Below are 17998 nucleotides of genomic sequence, written 5' to 3' on the forward strand. Positions count from 1 at the left end.
AGGGGTGTCAACAGTAGTATACATACCTATAAAATCAAAATTTCACTTATATATACAATGTAATTTTCCGGCAAAGGGGTGTCGTGTCACGCCCCAAAACCCACCCTGGACGTGACCGGCATCCGATGTCATAAACAACATCGGAAGAACCTAAACAACATAATAATAATACTTGAACCCGCCAGGTTCAACATTCGCCTCCAACAGTTTATACATTAAATGTAACAAATCATGAATACATAAACTAAATCGGCGGAAGTCTTTAATATCATAAAAGTTAATCAAACGCGACGATGCCCGAGAGTTAACAAAACTCAACTACTACCCGCAAGAATGTATACTATGGAGCTTCTAAGATAATGATGAATGTCTAAATCGTCGTGACGACCCGAAACTAAAAGGCGAAGAGTAAAGATAGAATGGTGCCCACGAACAATCTTGTGGGCTCACCGAATAGTCTCGAAGCAGCAAGTTCTCTTAAGTCGTAGGCGTATCACGAACACGCTCCTCAATGATACCTAACATACCATAAAAAACAACAATGGTATGCACGAGTGCGGGTACTCGGTGAGTGTCTCGGGGACAACAAATATTATAAAAATAAAATATAATAATACATAAAGAAATCGGTTACGAGAAGATGGCATAAAAACGTCATTCCACTTTTTGATTCTTAATATCATTTGTTAAACGAGTTTACAAAACCATTACTCAATATAAGACAAGTAATCGGCATGTGTATCTTAATAAGAATTATCAAAACCGATTATAAAGTCTTTTGTCAAGTTACAACTTTCAAATATGCCTTTCAAATTGATCAATTAAGATAGTCATCAACAATTCCATAAGAGAATAAGAATGTCACACATGCCAATACGGCCCAAGAATAAATCATATCGAGGGGATCACCATAGGGTTCCCTTGTCACGAAATACACCACACCGGATTATAAAATCCTCGGTGACCACTCATCCTCCCGAATGGCTAGGCATAAACACACGAGAATATGAAATCCTCGGTGACCACTCACCCCTAGGCGTAAGCACCCGAATATGAGATCTCGGTGACCACTCATCCACGAATGGCTAGGCGTAAGCACCGGAATATGAGATCCTCGGTGACCACTCATCCTCGGTGACCACTGACCATTCATCCTCCCAAATGAATGGCATAAGCTCCGGAATATAAGCACACCGGAATATAAGATCCTAGGCATAAGCACACACCGGAATATGAGATCCTCGGTGACCATTCATCCTCCCGAATGGCTAGGCATAAGCGGAATATGAGACGGTGACCATTCATCCTCCCGAATGGAGTTCATAGCATAAAAGTCGAATTACAATTCATCTCAAGGTAGTCACATCACCATTTACCATTAAGGTTCGTTATGCCATATCGTAAAGATAAATCGTTTCAAAGAATGTCGAAAACGTTTCACTTCTTTAAACAAGTTTCAATTTCCACAATTCGTAATAACATACTTTTATGAGTCAACAACCTTTTCAAGTAACTAGTTAAATCATCCATCAAGAGAATTCCAATATCATTACCAATCGTTCTCCTTCATTATTAAGCATCTCTTATAGAGGAAGACATTCATAATATCATATACATATATAGGGTTTGTTACCATCTAGGTTTAATGTGGGTTTGTCCCCTCACACACATTAACCACCATTTAGTCATGAATTGGAGTTCAAGAACCATGAGAAGAATTACTTTTCCTTTCATTCATTAAAGAATCTTCAATAAAATTAATACTCCTAACAATGGTTTCAAATGTGATTTTAAAAGAGACATACAAATCACAACCAAAGAGTTCGTAAAAACCGATAGAAACAGTATGTTCAAAAGAGACATACAAATCACCTTTATAGTTGAAAAGGATTTTTTTTTTTTGAAGAGATATACATTCAAAATAAGGTTTTTAAAAGGGAGACATACATCCAAAATAAGGTTTTTAAAAAAGACATACATCCAAAATAAGGTTTTTAAAAGGAGACATACATCCAAAATAAGGTTTTTAAAAGAGACATACAATCAAAATAAGGTTTTTAAAAGGAGACATACATTCAAAATAAGGTTTTTAAAAAGACATACATTCAAAATAAGGTTTTTTACATTCAAAATAAGGTTTTTAAAAGGAGACATACATCCAAAATAAGGAGACATACAAAATTCAAAATAAAAAAGGACATACATTAAGGTTTTTAAAAGGGAGACATACCTTAATTTGTTAAATAAGGTTTAACAAATCACTTTTCTAATGAAGAACACCCAAACCCTAGCTTGAATCACTTTGGAAAGAATTATGTTGCAACCCTAGGTTTTGATCACAAAATCATGTTAAGAATCATGGGTTTGATGTTAGAAAGGGAATCGAGACTTGAATTCAACCTAGAATCATGATAACACTTACCTTTTAGGGTTTTTGAGGCTTGGGACTTGTTCTTATTGACTTTAGGGTAAATTTTCGTGAATGGGGTCGGGGAAATAAACCCCAACCTTAAATATAACTGAAAACGCGTAAACCCGACTTTTTGACCTAAATCCGACCCGTTACGCGATGGGTCCGCGATGTGGGAACATCGCGCGATGTTCTGCAGCTCAATACTCAGACTTGCACGATTGGCCCGCGATGCGGGGCCATTGAACGCGCCCCCACGCGCCTGAAGAGGCGGCGTGTGTCGGTTCTGTACAGTGTTCGGTAAAATGGACATAACTTCTTGTACGTAACTTCGTTTTGGCTGGGCGACCTACCGTTGGAAAGATATTTCAAAGATCTACAACTTTCATTGAGGAAGTGTTTCCAAATTCGCAACACATTTTCATAAAAATCGCCTAGAAGACAGACCTACCAAAACTTAGGCGAATTTAAGAGGCCTTAAGAACTTCACTAATTGGTTTGACTTCAAAACGACCATCCTCCACCCGAATTCACCAAGAATGGATTCATATAGATAAAATATCATCTTAATACTAGATTTTTATATATTCACACCTAGTTCAAGTTTACGGGGTGTTACATTATCCCCCCTTAAGATCATTCGTCCTCGAATGAGGCTTATGGCCTAAGATTTTCGCTAACCCTCAAACTTTCGAATTATCACTAGTGCTTCTTTATGTGGTAAGATATCACAAACAAAACTCATATAATGTGGTAACAATAACCATATGGTCCTCGCAGAGACTCCCACAACAACCAGACGAGTCTAAGCATGGAATAAGGGATTTACACCCATAGTCTACCTCGAGATTTAACGATATTACTCTTTCAATCTATAGTGGGTTCACCTAGAACTACTAGCATAGCCATTTCAATCTAGGACTGTATAACACTTGGTAAGCCAGTCTGTACCCATAATTACCTCAAAGTACTCTATTCTTATTTCCAACAAATCGGAAGTAGTCTCACGATTCTTAACCACACCACGCAATATTATAGATCCTAGGAGTAATATCGAGGAACTAACTGTTTGGGTTTTCTACCATAGTCGAGGACAAAGCACAGAGTTTTATAATGAATAGTCAAACTTGAATCGGTCAACGGATACGCCTTAAGAGAACATATAGTTACAATACTCGTGCCCGCGTCGTCGGGGTCTTCGGCCTCTCTCTACGAGTCAAACCATAAAGTCGAGCTTGTCCCCCGTTAGCGGTGTTAGCAACCGCTTTACTAGCCCCCATTACCACGAGCATTAGGAGTGTTGTTGACATTACCATTAGGTGAATTATTCGTGGCCGGAAGAGTTAGGCATTTCACGAAGCCACTTCCTACAATATTTCTTGATGTGACCCTTATACCACAATGGTGACAAATAGGATCGTTCCGTCGGATGCTTGTCGGTTACTACCGTGTGAATATCCATTTTGATTACCGTTCCTCGACTTTGTCCACCGGATGGAACACCCCCATTAAAGCGAGAAATAGTGGCCGAGGTGCGAATTACCTTCCGTTTCCCTCCATCATACGAACCGGTGAAACCACCGTAGATCGGGCCTTCTTACTTTGTTCCCTTTCAAGCATCTCTTCGCCCTTCCAATTCTCTTGTTGTTCGGCAAACCCCACCGAGAGATGAGAAAGTGCAAGTAGGAGACATAGCAACAAAGACACGTACGGACTTGATACGTGGTACCAAGCCTTTCACAAAGCGAGTCAACTTATGCTTTTCAGTCGGAATCATGTATAAAGCATACTTTGACAGACGAGTGAACTCCAGACTATACTCACGAACCGACTTGTTACCCTGCTCTAGCTTTTCAAACTTCGTAGCCATAGCAATTCTTTCCTCATCAGACAAAAACCTTTCCATGAACGCCTCTTCAAATTCAGCCCATGTCGGAGCTAAAGCAGTGTCACCTCTCTCAGATTCCCACATCTCAAACCATACGTGAGCAACATCCTTCAACTGATACGAAGCAAGCCTCGCGACACGAATCACGGGCATCCATTGCCCTCAATGCCTTAAAGGTCTCATCTAAAAAGTGTTGGGGGGTCGTCCACCTCTCGTGACCCAAAGAACTGCGGTGGCTTTAAGTCTAGGAAGCTCTAGAAATAAAATTAAATCGCCACCACCACGAGGTCCCACACCTCCGCGCTGGCATTGTTGAGCCACAACCAAAGCAGTCAACATTTGAATGGCCGTCTGCATAGTACCAATCTCAGGCACACCCGCAACAGGAACAGCAGGAGCAGGCGGTGCTGGGGGTGGTGCTTGGTTTCCAGCATCATTTCCATTACCAACATTCGCGCCCCCAAGATTTCGGTTAACTTTCGCAGGACGTCCTCGTTTACCATTTTTGGATCGCGTCAGAGTCATTTCTGCAAGGCACGAATTAACGAGCGAATTAGAACGATCCTAGAAAGGACTTTAAGCTCTACAGCACAATCTAGAATCAAGAAGAATAGGAAACGCCTATAAATGTCCTGGTAGTCTTTCGATTATGCAGGTGATCAGGCTGCACAAGGAAGACTCCACTAGACACAACTCCACAGACACAGACAACTCCTAGGACACATTTAAACCTAGGCTCTGATACCAATCTTGTCACGCCCCAAAACCCCAATTTGCGGACGTGGCCAGGCATCCGATGTCATAAACAACATCGGAAGAACCTAAACAACATAATAATAATACTTGAACCGCCGGGTTCAACATTCGCCTCCAACCGGTTTATACATTAAATGTAACAAATCATGAATACATAAACTAAATCGGCGGAAGTCTTTAATATCATAAAAGTTAATCAAACGCGACGATGCCCAAGAGTTAACAAAACTCAACTACTACCCACAAGAATGTATACTATGGAGCTTCTAAGATAATGATGAATGTCTAAATCATCGGGACGCAGCCCCGAAACTAAAAAGGCGAAGAGTAAAGATAGAATGGTGCCCCACGAACAATCTTGTGGGCTCACCGAATAGTCTCGAAGCAGCAAGTTCTCTTAGGTCGTAGGCATATCACGAACCTGCTCCTCAATGATACCTAACATACCATAAAAAACAACAATGGTATGCCTGAGTACTGGGTACTCAGTGAGTGTCTCGGGGACAACAAATATTATAAAAATAAAATATAATAATACATAAAGAAATTAGTTCTGAGAAGATGGCATAAAAAGTCATTCCACTTTTTGATTCTTAATATCATTTGTTAAACAATTTACAAAACCATTACTCAATATAAGACAAGTAATCGGCATGTGTATCTTAATAAGAATTATCAAACCGATTATAAAGTCTTTTGTCAAGTTACAACTTTCAAATATGCCTTTCAAATTGATCAATTAAGATAGTCATCAACAATTCCATAAGAGAATAAGAATGTCACACATGCCAATACGGGAATAAATCATATCGAGGGGATCACCATAGGGTTCCCTTGTCACAGCGCACCACACCTGATTATAAAATCCTCGGTGACCACTCATCCTCCCGAATGGCTAGGCATAAACTAGGCATAAGCACACCGGAATATGAGATCCTCGGTGACCACTCATCCTCCCGAATGGCTAGGCATAAGCACACCGGAATATGAGATCCTCGGTGACCACTCATCCTCCCGAATGGCCTAAGCACGCCGGAATATGAGATCCTCGGTGACCATTCATCCTCACGAATGGCTAGGCATAAGCACACCGAATATGAGATCCTCGGTGACCATTCATCCTCCCAAATGGCTAGGCATAAGCACACGGAATATGGATCCTCGGTGACCATTCATCCTCCCGAATGGCTAGGCATAAGCACGCGGAATATGAGATCCTCGGTGACCATTCATCCTAAATGGCTAGGCATAAGCACACGACGAGTTCATAGCATAAAAGTCGAATTACAATTCATCTCAAGGTAGTCACATCACCATTTACCATTAAGGTTCGTTATGCCATATCGTAAAGATAAATCGTTTCAAAGAATGTCCACGAAAACGTTTCACTTCTTTAAACAAGTTTCAATTTCCACAATTCGTAATAACATACTTTTATGAGTCAACAACCTTTCAAGTAACTAGTTAAATCATCCATCAAGAGAATTCCAATATCATTACCAATCGTTCTCCTTCATTATTAAGCATCTCTTATAGAGGAAGACATTCATAATATCATATACATATATAGGGTTTGTTACCATCTAGGTTTAATGTGGGTTTGTCCCTCCCACACACATTAACCACCATTTAGTCATGAATTGGAGTTCAAGAACCATGAGAAGAATTACTTTTCCTTTCATTCATTAAAGAATCTTCAATAAAATTAATACTCCTAACAATGGTTTCAAATGTGATTTTAAAAGAGACATACAAATCACAACAAAGAGTTCGTAAAAACCGATAACTTTATGTTCAAAAGAGACATACAAATCACCTTTATAGTTGAAAAGGATTTTTTTTTTGAAGAGATATACATTCAAAATAAGGTTTTTAAAGGAGACATACATCCAAAATAAGGTTTTTAAAAGGAGACATACATCCAAAATAAGGTTTTTAAAGGGAGACATACATTCAAAATAAGGTTTTTAAAGGGAGACATACATCCAAAATAAGGTTTTTAAAAGGAGACATACATTCAAAATAAGGTTTTTAAAAGGGAGACATACATTCAAAATAAGGTTTTTAAAAAAAGGGAGACATACATCCAAAATAAGGTTTTTAAAATCACCTTTATAGTTAAAATAAGGTTTTTAAAAAAGGAGACATACATCAAAATAAGGTTTTTAAAAGGGAGACATACATCCAAAATAAGGTTTTTAAAAGGGAGACATACCTTAATTTGTTAAACAAGGTTTAACAAATCACTTTTCTAATGAAGAACACCCAAACCCTAGCTTGAATCACTTTGGGAAGAATTATGTTGCAACCTTAGGTTTTGATCACAAAATCATGTTAAGAATCATGGGTTTGATGTTAGAAAGGGAATCGAGACTTGAATTCAACCTAGAATCATGATAACACTTACCTTTTAGGGTTCTTGAGGCTTGGGACTTGTTCTTATTGACTTTAGGGTAAATTTTCGTGAATGGGGTCTTTGGGAAATAAACTGACCTTAAATATAACTGAAAACGCGTAAACCCGACTTTTTGACCTAAATCCGACCCGTTACGCGATGGGTCCACGATGCGGGACCATCGCGCGATGTTCTGCAGCTCAACACTCAGACTTGCACGATTGGCCTGCGATGCGGGGCCATTGCACGCGCCCCCACGCGCCTGAAAAGGCGGCGTGTGTCGGTTCTGTACAGTGTTCGGTAAAATGGACATAACTTCTTGTACTTAACTTCGTTTGGGCTGGGCGACCTACCTTTGGAAAGCTATTTCAAAGATCTACAACTTTCATTGAGGAAGTGGTTCCAAATTCTCAACACATTTTCATAAAAATCGCCTAGAAGACAGACCTACCAAAACTTAGGCGAATTTAAGAGGCCTTAAGAACTTCACTAATTGGTTTGACTTCAAAACGACGATCCTCCACCCGAATTCACCAAGAATGGATTCATATAGATAAAATATCATCTTAATACTAGATTTTTATATATTCACACCTAGTTCAAGTTTACGGGGTGTTACATGTCGCTTGACACCCCTCAAGCCAAGGTGGCTCCGCCCATGGGCGGAGCCAGTGTACATGTTACGTGTTCGGGCGAATCTAGTAACTTTGGTCCAAGCCTTGTATTTGTCTTAAGAAAACCACTGAATATGTACACATTCTTAATTTAGAACTCAATAACTTGAAAGAACTATAATACCGAACACAGTAACTTCAAAGAACTAGAATCTTGAAACCAGTTAACTTCAAATCCTGGCTCCGCCTCTAAAAATGGATTTAATCAAAATTATTGGGCTGAGATGAATTTTTTCAAGATGGATTAAATTTTATCTAAGAAATAAAACAAAGTAAAGAATAAAACATATCTTGATAAAAAAAAAAATTATGAGTCCATCTGGGCTGCCAACACAACTTTTAGATGAGATAAATTGTGGGGGTCAAATTGGCTGAGTAAATAAATGGGACTTGAGTGAATTGGACGGATCATATTTTCATGATTTAATTTTGACATCCAACGCTCCCACTCTTGGTACCTCATGTCCTACTGAGACGTGCACTGTGGGAGGATATACCGTTACTGAAGGATCTCGTGTTTTCATAAATGTATAGGCTATATAGAAAGATCCTTCTATGCGGGAATGATTTCAACTACTTCTGGCGGAAGAATTTGTGCGGGCATAGCCATGACAGAGCGGATGTTCATGTATTCACTGGCTTCACTCATTCATTCTTTCGACTGGAAGTTGCCCGAAGGAGAGAAATTGGACCTTACAGCGAAGTTTGGTATTGTTTTGAAGCTCCAAGATTGTCCAATCCAACACTATATGAGTAAGATAATAATGTGTCTGTATCTGCATGATGATTCCGTCTTTTGTATGATGAACTATGGAAATGTGATCCATTAAAATTGATTCAAATGTTTCCATACAGTTGGTACACATCAAGAATATAAAACCTGCAACTCGGTGTGCCTGAATTGTAACTAGTTCAGTCCATACACTTGGTACACATCAAATAGACTTCTTGATGTTTACCAACTGTATAGAATTTCAAATGGATCCCAGTTACAGGGAACGCATTCCCATAGTTGATTGTACAAATGACAGAAGCATCATCTCTACAAAAGCATTTCAATAATCACAAAAACACCAGCAAAAGGCAGGAAACAGGAGATTGCAAACTTCAATGAGAATAATTAAAAGCATCTGTGCTCATCAGACCTTACTCTGTAAAGGGCGTGCAGACTCTTTGGGGTTATTTTGTTCAAGTATATATTATACACAAATTACAATATAAGGATTTATTGCGAAGCATAATAATTACTGCATTATTTGTATTTGTTATTGGCTATTTGGTTCATTGCATTAAAATCCATATATATGGATTGTATAATATAAAATTTGTGTTCCATTTTAAAATTGGATAAAGATTTAATTTTCTATAATACCCACACTGTGCTCGAAGGCTGTTCACATATCTATCAAGAAGATGCCAATCGTCTCGTCCTTTAAAGGAAAACTAACTTAATAAGTAGTACTATGAAGGGCATTCTTTGTCATTTTAAGTGCTCCAATAAAGTAATACATGTAGTATTATTTCAAATTCGATTCAGTATACAATATTTAAGTAGTCACGTAAATTACCTATTTTACATGGAACAATGGAACTTTGAGTTGTTTATAAGACCATTTGCCAGGATAGAGCAACATCTTTTATCTTACTCATAGAGTGTTGGATTGGATAATCTTGGAGTCGGTATAGCCACCAGAGGCATTTTCTTCTTCAAAACAATACCAAACTTTTCTGTGAGGTCTAATTTGTCTCCTTCGGGCAACTTCCAGTCGAAAAAATGAATAAGTGAAGCCAATGAATACAAGAACATCCTCTCTGCCATGATAATCCCCACACAGATTCTTCTGCCTGAACCAAACGGAAAGTAGTTGAAATCATTTCCACTATAGTCCCATTTATTGTCCAAAAATCTCTCTGGATGGATCTCAGTTGGATTTTTCCAGATAGAAGGATCTCTGTATATAGCCCATACATTTACGAAAACACAAGGTCCTTCAGGAACAGTGTATCCTCCCACAGTGCATGTCTCACTTGGAGGGAACCAAGAGTGGGAGCACTGGATGTATGCGCAAGGCTTCTTTCATAACCACATAGAAATATGGTAACTGTGTAATATGAGACTCTTCCACTATATATTATCTTTTCCCACAACTGTCTCCAGTTCCTGTTGTAATTTCCTCAGGACGTCTGGTTTCTTCATAATTTCAGCCATGGCAAACTCAACTGTGTTGGAGGTTGTGTCAGTTCCACCGGCAACCATATTCTGTCCATAGTATTTGTGAGGTTATCATGTGCAACAATTTTTTATTTGTAGAACTGTATATTGGAGTTCATTTCAAGGTTCAGAGTTACCGAATTAAGTCTTTACATATTATCTGATGTTAAATGACTCTTTCCTTAGTGCAGTCAAATAACTAGGTAGCGACCAACAGGTCAAGACATCGAATATGATTCTTCTTATATTTATTACTACTTATCTGCCGCAATAATTCTTCAATACATTTACAATCCTATTTTTCACTTATGTTAGAATTTTATCCTCTTATTATGACTAATAATATCACTATAAGCCAATTTTTCATCCGGAATAGGTAAGGATAGACTATTTGAAGTAAAATGCAAACTTGTAAACCAGCACCACATCTAACGAAAGTGAATTTTCCTATACTAGAAGAATGCAACCAACAGCTCGGGACATGAATTTATGAATCTGATTCTTCTTAAAAAAAAAAAAAAAAAAACTCATATGCCCCGATAATTCTTCAATAAATTTACAATCCCACTTTCTCTTTCATTTGATTCTAATCCTTTTTATTATAACTAAGAAAAGATCTGCCTTCATGATCAGTGTAAGTAATTGTTCATCCATATAGATAAGGTATGAAAGGTTGAAGACAAATGCAACCTTGGCTACTCAATAATAATGCAGTGATGACTATGATTTATTTGAAGTTTGGAACTGGGGAGAGGAAATTTTGTTGTGTTTTAGTAGAATGCACAATTCATATAACATACCATGAGTAAGGCTTTGAGTTCAGTCAAGGTCAGAGGCATTTTGGCATCTGCATCATCTTTCATCTTCAGCAAAACTTGCAAAAAATCCTTGATTTCTTGGTCAACAGCAGTTCCCATCCCACCATTTGTATCTAATTTTTGTCTTTGATCAATCATGGTCTCAAATATCTTATCAAATCTCTTTGCCAACACCTTCATCTTCTTTGTAACACCCTGCAAATCAAACCTTTCCAAGCCCGGGTAAAAATCGGAAACATTTGGAGTACCTAACAGCTCAGTTATCTTAGTAACAACATGCCTAAATTCTGCTCCAAACCTAGCTCTTTTCTCACCTTTCACTGTGCCACCCCATAACCTGCTTGTAATTACCACATTAAGCAATGTCAAGAACATCTGTTCACCAATATTCACAGGCGATGCTATACCCCATTTTAACCGGGTCAAAGTAGAGTACAACATATTGGTGATTCCTACATTATTAACTTAAGGAGTCGCCACCTAATTATTTTTAAAGATGAATTAGGACACCTATTTTAACTAAGTAAATGCTAAACATTAACTCCGATTAATGGCTTGCTTAACTAATATGATTCTAGGTGAGGGTTCTAATTATACTAATGGGAAGGTGTTAAGCATCCACTAGAATCCGTTAAAAACGATTACCAACCAAACTTAGATTAATTTATAGAAGTAATGCATTGAGAATTTTTTGAAATAATACTCCCTCCGTTTCAATTTATGTGAACTTTTTCGGAGTACGAGGGTCAAACTTTATAACTTTGACCGTAAATTTTGACATAGATATTTCAAGTAATGCTCCCTCCATTTCAATTTATATGAACCTTTTCGGAGTACATGGATCAAACTTTATAACTTTGACCGTAAATTTTGACATAGATATTTCAAGTTTGTAAAACTAAAGTTTATATATTTGAAAACTATATAAAAAGTACTATAAGTCATGATAATTTATAATTCAAATAATTTTGAAAAAATGTAAGAAAACTTGGTCAATGAACCACCTCGTAGACTCCTCAAATAATAATGGGTTCACATAAATTGAAACAGAGGGAGGAGTAGTATTTAGTGCACTAGTTGAAAGTAGTGTATAAAGTTAACGTAAGTAGACATCATAGTTGAGCAAAAAGTGAATAATTAGCCAAGTTACAAAGAAAGTAATGGGACTTCATTAGAAATTTTGTCTTATACGTTAAGAAAATCATTTAAACAGAAACTTGGAACTTTTGTGAAAAAATGTTTGACAACTTACGGAAAAATTGCCCCTTTTATTTAGAGGAACTGAGTACAGATAATATTTTTAAGCTTGCAAAAGGCTTGTTTGTGCTTACTGAAAACTGAAATTATTAGCCAAGATATTTAAAACTAAAAAAACATTCACTTGTTTAAACTTCAGTTGGCGTAATTGAATTAACAAAAATTTGTTATTGATCTGAGGTATAGTTAGAGATATACTTCCATAAAAAAATAACTCAAAATTCTGAACCAATGAAAGTAGTCTAAATTAACAACTCTTTAAGACGTCGCTTCGAAATCTCTTGAACTCTAAATCCGTTATCTCTAAACTACCCCATAAGGTTAACTACCCGAAGTACTCTTAACTTAACTATGCATATGAAAGGAAATAAAAATATGCTAGCAAGTCAAGAGATGCGTAAGAAATATATAAAGCGATTGACACAATAGAAGGGGGATATCCGCTGTTTGTCACCTCTCTTTTGTATTTTGTTCGGATGAGAGGTGTTACTGGAGATGTAAGTGCAAGTCTAGGGCTTAGCGGCAACCATGTTGAGTCTCAAAACGAGACTCTTAATTGCTCCAGGTACATTACATGTAAAGAAAAAAAAAATAGGGTGAAGATTAGCGAGACAACTTGTGCAAAATATATTCACAATATATTTCTAGATAAAAAGAAAAATACATGAAGAAATACAAGAATGAAATGATCTACGTCCAGTAGAGAAAAGTTTTCCATTTTGTATCCAAGTCTCATCTTAAATGATTGTAAATTATCAAAGTATGCATTCTACATTACAGTGAAGCAGTGAAACTACATAATGCTCTTAAAATTAATACATGAGATCTGAATCTTAAGATGGCAAAAAAAGAATGCACATAATCAGTAAAAGGGAAAATCGCACACCATACTCCAGTTGTATCTAAACGGTCTGTGGGCAAAAGACCAGCTTGGGGCTGTCCTGGAAATGGTAAAGGGAGAAGAAGAGCATGCGAAAGGACGAGCGCTCTTAGGAGATTGGCTAAAACGAATGGGCTAAAATAGCTGCAGATGTTGGGTTGAAGATGCAACGCCTTTTCCTTCTTACTCCAATTTCCATGGGCTTCTACAGTTCTACTTAGAATAAGTACGCCATCCTTCACACTCAATATTCATTAATATTAAAAGTAAAATATTAATTTAGGTAGATAATTACAATATAATAGTTAGATAATTACAATATAATAGTAATAATAATAGTAGTAGCAGTAGTAGTAATAATAGTACTAATAATTGTTGTATTGGTAACAAAACAATAATAATAGTGAAAATAGTAGTGACGATGAAGTATTTGATTTATCAATAACTTAGAAGCTCGAGGGATAAATTGGAAGAACGGAGGGTTAAAATTGGGTGTCAACAGGAGGCACCGTCAAGTATAGGCACTTCCGGTCTAATGGAAACCCTATAACCCAGTTTTCTTAGGTTATAGTCGCTGCGTCGAAGAAGTGAAGAGTAGAAATGATAGAGAATGAAGACACGTTATATGTAGGCGATGATGAGAGCTCCAAAACTACTGGTAGAAAAATTCTCCATACTCATGGTTTCAAGTGAGTACTAAAGCACTAATGTCCAATTCAAAAGAAAGTTATATACATGCTTAATTTGTGGCTAGAAGTTTGTCACTGCTTCTCTGTGACCTACCCGCCTCGCCCTTTGTGTCATGGGCATCACGTTTTTTATTTTTGGGCCGAAGTAAGATATCATTTTGGTTACAATTATCTCAACTTTTAAGCTCTGATTATAGTTTTAGCCAACACTAAGACATTGTTATCACCATCAATACTAAAAATGTCACGAAAACATTATCTTTGAAAATGTTTATCACTCTCCAACTAAACACCAAAAAGATCTTCCTGTTAAATATTTTTCATAAATGGAAAAATTTACCCAAGGACGGTTCAATAAAATTGGTGGCCTAAAGTCAAATCTTAATAAGAGTTCTCAAGTATATTCAATAAAACTAGCTCACACATGTGCATCTCGTGCGCCACACGTGCATCTCATGCAACTCTATGTGGAGAGCATTCAAGCATGAAGATTAGTCTACTAGCAATTTTTCTCATTTCAGTATTCGAATCCAAAATCTTTGATTAAGAATTATGCAGAAATTTTATCCGTCCTACGACAGGTCCGTGGCGATACTCGTCTTTCTCTTTAACCCTTTTGCCCAAACTCCTAAAGATTTGTTTTTTTTTTTCTTTTTCACTTTTTTTTTCTTCCCATTTCAAACAATATCTTCTCTCTGTGATTGCACGCTTACTCAACCATTTCTTCATCACCATGTTTACAAGACCTTTCAAACATGGGGAAGTAATCGCGTACTATGTTTACCATCATATCTTAATTGTCGGCTTAATTAATCCAATCATTTGATTAGTTACTTTGATGAGTTTGCCAAATCATGAGTGTTAAAATGTATAGCCATCTTATTTAAAAGATTAAACTGTTAGATTAATTGATCAAACAATTTAACATATTCTCAAAACAAAATAAAAAGAAGAGGCCCTGGATTCAAATTTTATTTCGCTTCAATTAAATTAGTTTTCTAAACAAAATCACGTCTTTGATTTAATGAAAAATAATCAGATTCACATGTGAGAATGTGAATTGAGATATAATATTCAAATACGAGATGCATAGAGTTGCACAAGATGCACGTGCATCTCGTGCAACTCTATGTAGAGAGCATTCAAGCATGGAGATTAGTCTATTTTACATCTCCATGTACTAGCTAATATTAAAATATTATGGCTTCCGAAAGAATTGTTTATTTATCTTATCAATGATCAATATATTTCATGTCTTCCTAAAGTGGACTTAAAATAGTTAAATTAGTAATTCTTTTTCCCTTACCTTGCTTTAGTTTGTCTCCATTCTGTTTTTCAAACTTTTTGTAACAATAATTGTATGGTACTATAGCATATTTATTAATTTATTTTAATCAAGTGGTCCAAGATTGTTGCAAGATTACCAGGAAGGACTGACATTGAGATAAAAAATCATTGGAACACACATATTAAGAAAAAGCTTCTTAAAATGGGTATTGATCCTGTTACACATGAACCGCTCAACAAAAAAAAAAAATCCAACTGATCAACCAATCCCAGAATCTGATCAAAACAAAAATAATGGTCATCAGCACGTAGTGATTGTACCGGAGAGTACAAGTGTCACTGCAACTGCCACCTCATCAGAATTAGATAACTCTTGTACCTTTTGCTTCTTCGTCTGAAACTCTGGTTATGAATCCAAGCTTGTTCTCGACGTGTTTAATGAAAATTATCCATTGCTAAGCAGCCTCCAGAACTAGCTTATTCTAGCTTAATGTGCCCATTCGTTTATAAGCTACTTTTGCCATGGTAAAAGTAGTAAATCGAGCCCTACGCCATCATCTCCCTACTCGTCTTGTCGAACTACTAACTCTAATACTAGTTGTTGGACTATTCTACTCAAAAGATACTTTTAACATGGTGTGAAATTATTTGTTCTGGGCCAAACTCTTATGACTATTCCGAAATGACCTCATATCACTAAAAATAACCTTAGTTACACCTTTTATGTAGCTTTCTAATCTTTTCAACTATTAATATGAGATTTGATTGCACACTCAATCGTAGCTTGGGTTCTCAAAGATATTTATCTGGAATTTCTCGATGTTCATCTAAATGCAGTCAATCTTTAATTCTATGACTTAAAAGTTATTCACATCCTTTCCTTACCGATGCCGTTTTAGAGTCCTTAGATTTTAATGGGCAGTCATGTACTCATGCTTATTGCCAGTATCAATTTCATGGGTGAACGAATTATTTGATTTCTGCCATAAACCATTTAATTTTTAATATATACATATATATATATTCATCCTTTATGATGCAACTGCTAGAATGCTAAGGCCTCGTAAGTTTATATTTTGTAAAAATAGATCCATAAGTTGGTAAATATATTTACTAATCATGTTTACCAACCATTTATATCAAATATTAAAAGATCTACAAGTTGGTAGTATATTTATGACAAATTTACTCTTACCAATCATGTGGGAGGATTATATTAACGAGTAGTTACACTACAATTCACATTCAATTTTCCATTTTATTGAACTAGAGTTTGATCAATTGATATTGTATTTTTTAGAAAGGCCTTCTAGTAGCATATAATTTTGTTATGAACTATGACTTGCTCATTTGGTAAGATTGTATAAGAATTGGGAAAGTTCTGATGGTTTTCACAACTTCTGGGGTTTTAATGTCTATAAGAAAAACTACAAGTTAAGAAATCCAAATTGCATGTCCAAACAAAACTTCAACTTCAAATCATCATGATTTCATGTCATGATTTCAAATCATGAGATGAAATCGCATGTCCAAATGCCTACTTAGTTTGAATAGGTCTTAATCATTATGATTTTCAAAAAAGTCTTAGTATAATTAAGAGATATTATTGTATGGATAATATTTACCACCACTTTGTCCACAATAGCTCCACCCCTACCCCTACCCCACCCCCACCGCACCACAAACCACCCGACTTCATCTCTACCTCCCACTACTCCACCACTAACAACCTCCACCATCACAACCACCACTGCTCCCATCCTCCAAACCCTCACCACCCCACCATCATTAACCACCTCTGTCATCACAATCACCACCACCGCCCGCACCCTCCCAACCCCCACCGCACACCCACCAGTACCCCCAACACCCACCTACCTACCCCTACCCGCACACCACCCGCCCACTCTCCACCCCTGAGCCTGAGATAATGTTGGATTTTAACATGTCAATATAAGCTTGTTTCGAGGGATTCAAACTCACTAGCACGATTAATCCAAATTCGAGGTCGCTTATGACCCATTTAAGGGAGAAAGCTTCCCTACTGGTGATTTTTTTCATTCTCATAGCTCAAACCTGAGTCCTCTGGTTAACATTTTGTTAATAACAAAATAAGTAAATTACGAAATAAGGAAAAGATCTAACAATGACAAAGAGGAATGCCCTGATTGCTGGTACGAAGTACCACTGGCGATGAAATTAGCCTATGAAACTTTTAAATTATTACAAAAAATGGCTAGATTTTCATTTTTTAGCAAATTTTTTACTGTATGTATGATGGCGACATACATATGTATGTATGACAGCTGATGTAAATATGTATGTGCATGTATAAACTGTATGTATGTTTGCCGCTAGTTTATGTGTGCATGTATGATATGTTTTGAAGAAAAAAAAAACTATTGCTATATTTTGAAAACTCAATAATATCATCATAACTTGTTATTAGAGACATAAATAGTGCTATTTATGAAAATTTTCCTATTAAATAAGTCAACTTTTTCAATTTCTTAATTAGTTTTTATTTTATAAAATTTAAAACCAAATTAAACATATCCAAAGTTCATAAATCTTTCATCCAAATCAAATCAAATTCGAAATACAAAAGGAATTCGTGTTCGATTTAATCTTAATAATGCTCAGCCCTATTAACTGTCTGTGGTGGATTATAACGAACAAGTGAAACAGAAAAAAAAAAAAAAAAAAAAGAGACAAATAGCAGGTTAAATAGA

General features: G+C 36.6%; 1 protein-coding gene across 1 annotated transcript; it reads right to left on the bottom strand.

Annotated features, from left to right (window-relative positions):
* Positions 1-9765: 9765 nt before the first annotated feature.
* On the bottom strand, positions 9766-17071 carry LOC132031840 (flavonoid 3',5'-hydroxylase CYP75B138-like). Its single transcript, XM_059421730.1, is given in 5 exon segments — positions 9766-10156; positions 10158-10252; positions 10255-10383; positions 11136-11554; positions 16972-17071. Coding segments are annotated over 5 exon segments (1134 nt in total).
* Between the last annotated feature and the right edge of the window lie 927 nt (positions 17072-17998).

The sequence above is a fragment of the Lycium ferocissimum genome, chromosome 9 (assembly GCF_029784015.1).
Source record: "Lycium ferocissimum isolate CSIRO_LF1 chromosome 9, AGI_CSIRO_Lferr_CH_V1, whole genome shotgun sequence".
NCBI classification, from domain to species: domain Eukaryota; kingdom Viridiplantae; phylum Streptophyta; class Magnoliopsida; order Solanales; family Solanaceae; genus Lycium; species Lycium ferocissimum.